The following is a 6,000-nucleotide window of genomic DNA, read 5'->3' as shown; positions in this document are numbered from 1 at the left end:
ATGAACATATATAGTAGGTCTTCTCCTGATCTTCACAGTGCTCATGGAATACTGTTTTTGCAGATACAGAGATCCCAACACCCCACTGCCCAAGTTCAAACATGAAAATGAAAGTGGCATTTCTTGGGAATAGCAGGGTTTTATTTAGAACAGGTATTTAAAAGCAGACTTACCTACATACCTAGAAGGGTTTGTCAACTGAGAAATCTCCTTCTGCCCTTCTCTTATGCAATACGAACAAGTTAAAGATCATAAGAAAAACACATATTTAACATATTGTTAAATTTACACATGCAAACTTTGCACGTTCTTCAACAGGACGACTCATGCATGCAAACTTAAACAAATGGGCAGGCACTTGTGGGATCAGGGCTTAACTTTCTGCCTGAAAGGGAAAAATCATAGAATATAGATTGCACAGAGCCACAGAATTACAGAACATGCAGAGTTGGAAGGGGGCCATAAGCATCATCTTGTCCCTACACAGGACTCTGCAGCAGTGAAAATAGGGAGGTGGACTGGTGTGTGCTCCAGAAACTATAGACAGCAACTGCAGAGGCAGTTGCAAGTTTTTTGTGTTCTACTTTTTCTTTGTTAGCTGGGTTTTGGTTTTGATTTTTATTCTTTTTTAATATTACAGGGCTGTTGGTTTGTAAATTGAACATACCTGTAGCAAGCTCAGTATTTAACACCACGGTGGAGAATAAACTTCCTGCCAAAAGGACCTTTTAAAGTCAACCTCTCCCGAACCTTCACGCATGACGTCTCTTAAGGCGCTCCCACGCCAACTACGGAGACAAAACCCTCTCCCAGACTTCCCAGACGCCCTCTGGGGAGTAGAGCCGGCCCAGCCCGCAGGGGTCAGTGCTGCCGCGGCCACCGGGAGGCGACGGGGCAGGAGCAAGGACCAGGGCCGGGACCATGGCTCCCGCCCCACTGGCTGAGCTCGAGGACAGGGCAGCGAGGGTCCGGCCCCGCACCTGGAATGCCAGTGGGATGCCGAGGGATGCGGCGCGGTGCCGGGGGGGCGCGGAGCAGTCCACGGCCGGCTCCTCGGGCTTGGCAGGTGCCGCTGCCGCTCCCCGTCCCAGAGCCGCCCCGCTCCTTCCCGGGGGCAGCCGTGCCCGGAGGGAACCGTGCCCGTGGCCGGCAGGAGGTGGCCGGCGGCTGCCCAGGCGCTGGGTCGCTCCCGGCTACTGGCGGCGCTGCCCTCCATACCTGCGCCCCCGACGGGGAGGAGGCGATCGGCCGCGGGCAGCCGAGGGCCGCCAGCCCCGCTCTCCCCGGGCCCCGCCGCCGCCGCCCCGCAGGGTCCGCGGCCGGAGGTACCACGCTGGCCGGGCGGGGACCACCCCCGCTCTCCCCGGGCTGCGGCGGCGGAGCGGCTCCCCCGGCGTCCGCTGCTCCACACAAAGAGGAGGCGCGGAAACATGCGTGGACGGGGCGGGGGACGGGGCGGGGGACGGGCCGGGTGGGCGGCTCGGCACCTCCCTGGGGCGGCAGCGACGGGAGAGCCGCCGTGACAGCCGGGCGCGGGCTGTGCCCCGGGATCCTTCCTAAAACAAGCCGCCGGTCTTTTCCACAGGGAGCGCCCGGCACCCCCTGTCCAGGCTGTTCGGCGGGATGGCGGCGGGGCCGGGTTCTGCGCCCTAAGGAGCCGCCGGGCTCAATCGGCGGAGCTGAGCGCGGCCCAGACCCGGCTCAGCCCCGCTCCGTCGCCGCTCCAGGGTTCTCCTCGCCTCCCAGCCCCATCCCCCCCGGCCACCGCAGCAGGCATGGGCTGTTTCTGCGCGGTCCCGGAGGAATTTTACTGCGAAGTTTTGCTCCTGGACGAGTCCAAGCTGACCCTGACCACGCAGCAGCAGGGCATCAAGGTGAGGACGCCGGCGGTGCTGCAGAATGCAGTGCGGTGGAGCCTCCTGGGCAGGGCTCCCGTTCGGGGGCTGCCTACCGACTGCGCTTCGGGAGCCGGGAAGGGTGCGGCGGTGGGAAAACGGGGTTTCGAGGGCCGAAAAAGTAACGTCGTAACTTTCCTTACGGACAGATGAATTGGGGTGACGCGTGGCGGTGGGGCACGACGTGGCTTTTGGGGGGCTTTTACATCGAGATACTCATTTAAGCGAGCAGGTGCCGACCACCCCGCGGCACTCGGGACGCTCGCCACCACAGGTATTGTTCTGTACTTGCTACCAAGAAAAGAAGGCAGAGGCGGCTGTTGCGCGCCCAGGTTGAGTCACTCCCCGCTCCCTCTGCCCTGGGCTCCCTGCCGTGCCTGCCGCGCTCTCTACCGGGAGAGACCGGAGGCAGCGGAGCGGAGCGGGAGCCGCCCTCGGGGACGGGCAGCAGCTCCCGAGCGGAAGGGATGAAGGTCCAGCCGCGTCCCTATGCCGCTGTCCCGTTTCCCGACCGGTGGGAAAAGCTCTGGTTTTGCTACAGCGCACTCGGCGCTGATGAACTCTTCAAAGTAGTCATCTGCCAAGCGCTAATGAGCCCTGACAGAGCATGTGAAAACTGAGATTTTTCTAAAGGCCCTTAACTTGGTACTGTCTGGTTAAGCCTGATGACAGCAAATCGCATGTCTGAGACACTCGGAGCCCTTGTTCGAAATGCCGGTAACTGGAATTTATTAGCGACGTAAGAACGTCGTTTCAGTGTTGGATGAGAAAAAAAAAAGAAAATGAAAGAAATAAGTTCTTCCAAAATTTATTGTTGGAAAGGAATCTTTCCAACTATATATTGGAATCATATTTATCAATTTTACCTAAGACTTCCGAAGAATAAAAGTCTGTATGTCTGTATGTTTTCGCTTATATGATTAAAGTTTGGTGAAGCAACTGGGGAAAGGAAAATATGAGGGAGGGTAGGGAGGGAGTGAGTTTACATTTATCAGTGTATTTTTAACTGTAATCTGGGTTATTACCAGGTCTACACGTACTGAGAATTTTCAAGCTTTGCTGAATCAACTGCTTGCAAATAGGCTCATCCATGGCAAATCCATGCTTAGCACAGAGGAGTAAGCAAATCACTGTGACGCTGGAATTCAGTACCTGTGTAGGGTCTATGAAGTCTAAGTTTAGACACTTCTGAAAAACCTTGCCTTTAGATGCACAGATGTGGGTATGTGCGTTATGCTTGCATATATGCTTTTGGTGCCAGTAAATATGCAGTTGCAGAAGAATTATGTTAAAAAGTAATCTGTAAAGATAGTCCTCTGGCTAGTTTAAAGGCTAAAGCCTGAAAGTGAAGTGTTTGTACAGTGTCCAATAAAAATTACTGTCCCGTGGGAAAGAAAGGGTCTGAAGATGTGACTTCTTTTCAAGAATGTGTGATTTCCAGTGTTGGGAACTGTCTAGTTTAACATGAGAGTGTGGTTTTCTGCCGTTCTTACTGTGATCTGAATGTGGTATAATGCTAAATATTTCATCCCTTCCACCTGCTGCTTCTCTGTCTTGGATCCAACCACAGAGAGTCATGGCCTCAGAACAGTATGAGGATCTGACAGGAAAAGTAGTAGTTTGTTAATGTTTTGGCATAGGCACTGGCACTGGACAGCAGGGAACCTTAGGGAAAGGAGAATCTCCCTTTTTGTAGCAGCCTGTATTTTTTTTTCCTGCTTTTTTCCCCAAGATTAAAGTTGTATAATGTGAAGCCACACCCCAGCGCTGTAACTCCACGAGCCTTTGAAAACCTAAAGAGAGGAACTGCATAGCTCTCTCCTAGTCAGTGATTTCCACCATTGTGTTCTTCCTTGCTTTTGTACTTGCAAAAGTGTTTGTGCAGCTGTGCGTGAAGAGCAGCACATGTCCAGCTGAAGGGTAACCACTGGTTTGCCTTACTGGGTCAGTCTTCAGTGGGATCAGTGCCCTAGTCCACTTCACAGGTGAAGGAGGGCAGAACTGTCTTTTTCAACTGAGTCCTGGCTTCTGTCATTTTAAACTGCTCAGGGAATGCTTGTTTGTTTTTTATTCTACAAATTTCCACAGAAATTACATTATTATTTCTTAGTAAAACAGGACATAAATTTTGTCATGTTCTGTCATTTGGCGCTTTAACCTTGAAATATGAATGTTTTATTATAATTCTTTTGTTAACACATACACATCTAAATGCAGAGTCTTTTATTTTTAATTTTTTTTTTAATTGGAATTTCAACTTTGGCACCAGTGTGTAGATTGTATATGTTCTTATGTATTTTATTTTAAAACAAAGGTTTCCTTAGAACTTCAGATTCTGAATGTGATCTTTCTTTTGTCTTTTTCACTTTTAATTTCGTTTACAGCTACACAGACAAAACAAATCTTGAACTATTACAGGAGCAGAGTTTTTAAATAGTTATAGGAGCAACTTTGTTCCCTTCTTTTTTCCAAAGCAGATGCATGTATGCTAGAAATAAAACCCACAGCTCAGTAGCTATTTACTATCTATGTACTTGCTGGATATTAGTGGATATACTTTTATTTGCTTTGAAGGGTGGAAGACTAAGCTCTGTGCCTGTGGGAGTCCCGGGCAAGTTTGTTTCTTCAGTGAATCCGAAATATGTCATGAAGTAGATACTTGTCTCCAAACTGCTGTAGAGTTTTGAAGATGCATTGCTTAGCTTGTGTAGTAATTATTTCTGGCTTGCTATGCTTGACAGCAGCTATCCACATCAAAATATGAATTTTTTTACTTGCAGTTTTATTAACAAATTCTTCATACTACAGTGGGCTTCAAATTGTGCTTTGTATTAAAATAATGAGAAAAGGTGATACAAGACTAAGACTTTGAGTGCAGTTTTGGGATACTTTCTCTGTGGATTTCAAAGAGCTTGTTAGGGAAAGGAAAGGATTGGTTTTTTTCTGACTCCAAGTGGGGAAGCTGAGATGCAAAGAAGTTGAGTGATTTCAAGGTTGTACAACAGGTCAGCATCTGAGCCAGGAAAAAAGTTCCCAGCCCTATTAGCCTGGTAGCTGACCAGTCTACCACGGGCCATGCTGTCTGAGGGGCTTGTGATGATCCCTGATCATCATCCCCCAGATGAAATTGATTTTGCTGCTCCTAGTTTTTTTTTTTTTGTTTGTTTTCTCACTGTTACTAGTACTGTCTTTCTGTTGTCCCTTTATGTCTTCATGGTTTAAGGTCAGAGCACTGTTGTATGAAAATGTAGAAGCTGGCTCCCCAGCATAATAATTAGATAATCAGAAAAGGCCATCGGATGTCTCATAGTCTTAATTTTTATGTTTCCTTGTAGTACATCAGCAGAGATATTTTGGAGAGTACAGATTTTGAGATAATAAAGTGATTGCAGTTGTTAATTCAAACAGTTTTGGAATGGAAGAGGCTACTCACCAGATTCTAGTACAGTTTGTTTAATTGAGGTATATGGCTTCAGACTGGGACAGCTTTTTGTCTTTAAAAGGATGTTCAAGTTTCCAAGTAAAAAATGGGTTTTTAACAGATTTTTGCTCTAAATGTGGTAAGAAGCAGCTGCCAACTGAAAGATAATCACTCTTCTAGGACTGCTATTTTGACCTCTCTTCACCTAGATTAAACAATAACTTAGGCATTTTTATGGTACAGTACTACCTTCTGAGTAGTTACGGCTTATTTGTTGATGTCATGAGACACCTCTGTAGTGTTTTGATATGATACCTGACTGGTGGGTTGTGGGAATTACATATTTTGCCTCTGTTAAGAATTGGAGTAATTGTCCTCCCAGAAGGAGTTTGGAGTGCGTTATTGCAAAAACTTGTTGGTGGAGGTTAAGGAAACCTCTGTGGGCCCTTAGAAAATAATGCTATGAAACCTATTTGTGATCAGCTGTTGCAGAAAGAGTGGTCATCCTGTAATGTGTTTGTAACAGGAATTTAACAACTCTTTTTCCCCCCCCTTGAAACAGTGTTTAAGGCAATTATTAGTTTTCTTTTTCCTGAGGAAGATAAAAATATTGTGAATCTTCTCTGTTTTTTGTTTGCATCTCTTTGGTTGGAAGAAAGATCTCAAAAAAATATTGGCTACTTC

At 47.8% G+C, this 6,000-nt stretch overlaps 1 protein-coding gene across 6 annotated transcripts in view; it reads left to right on the top strand.

The window, feature by feature from the left end:
* The first annotated feature begins 1,524 nt into the window (after positions 1-1,524).
* EPB41L4A (erythrocyte membrane protein band 4.1 like 4A) overlaps positions 1,525-6,000 on the top strand; it is a 130,695-nt gene continuing 126,219 nt past the window's right edge. For all 6 annotated transcript variants that reach the window (XM_051782611.1, XM_051782612.1, XM_051782609.1 and 3 more), the window contains exon 1: positions 1,525-1,874. In XM_051782611.1, coding sequence (XP_051638571.1) covers positions 1,776-1,874 — 99 coding nt within the window. In that variant the 5' untranslated portion in view covers positions 1,525-1,775. The remainder of the gene's footprint in view (positions 1,875-6,000) is intronic.

This window comes from Manacus candei, unplaced genomic scaffold (genome assembly GCF_025592945.1).
Source record: "Manacus candei isolate 608988 ecotype Guabito, Panama unplaced genomic scaffold, ASM2559294v1 h1tg000016l, whole genome shotgun sequence".
In the NCBI taxonomy this organism is placed as follows: Eukaryota; Metazoa; Chordata; class Aves; order Passeriformes; family Pipridae; genus Manacus; species Manacus candei.
This window is presented reverse-complemented; position numbering and strand designations above follow the sequence as displayed.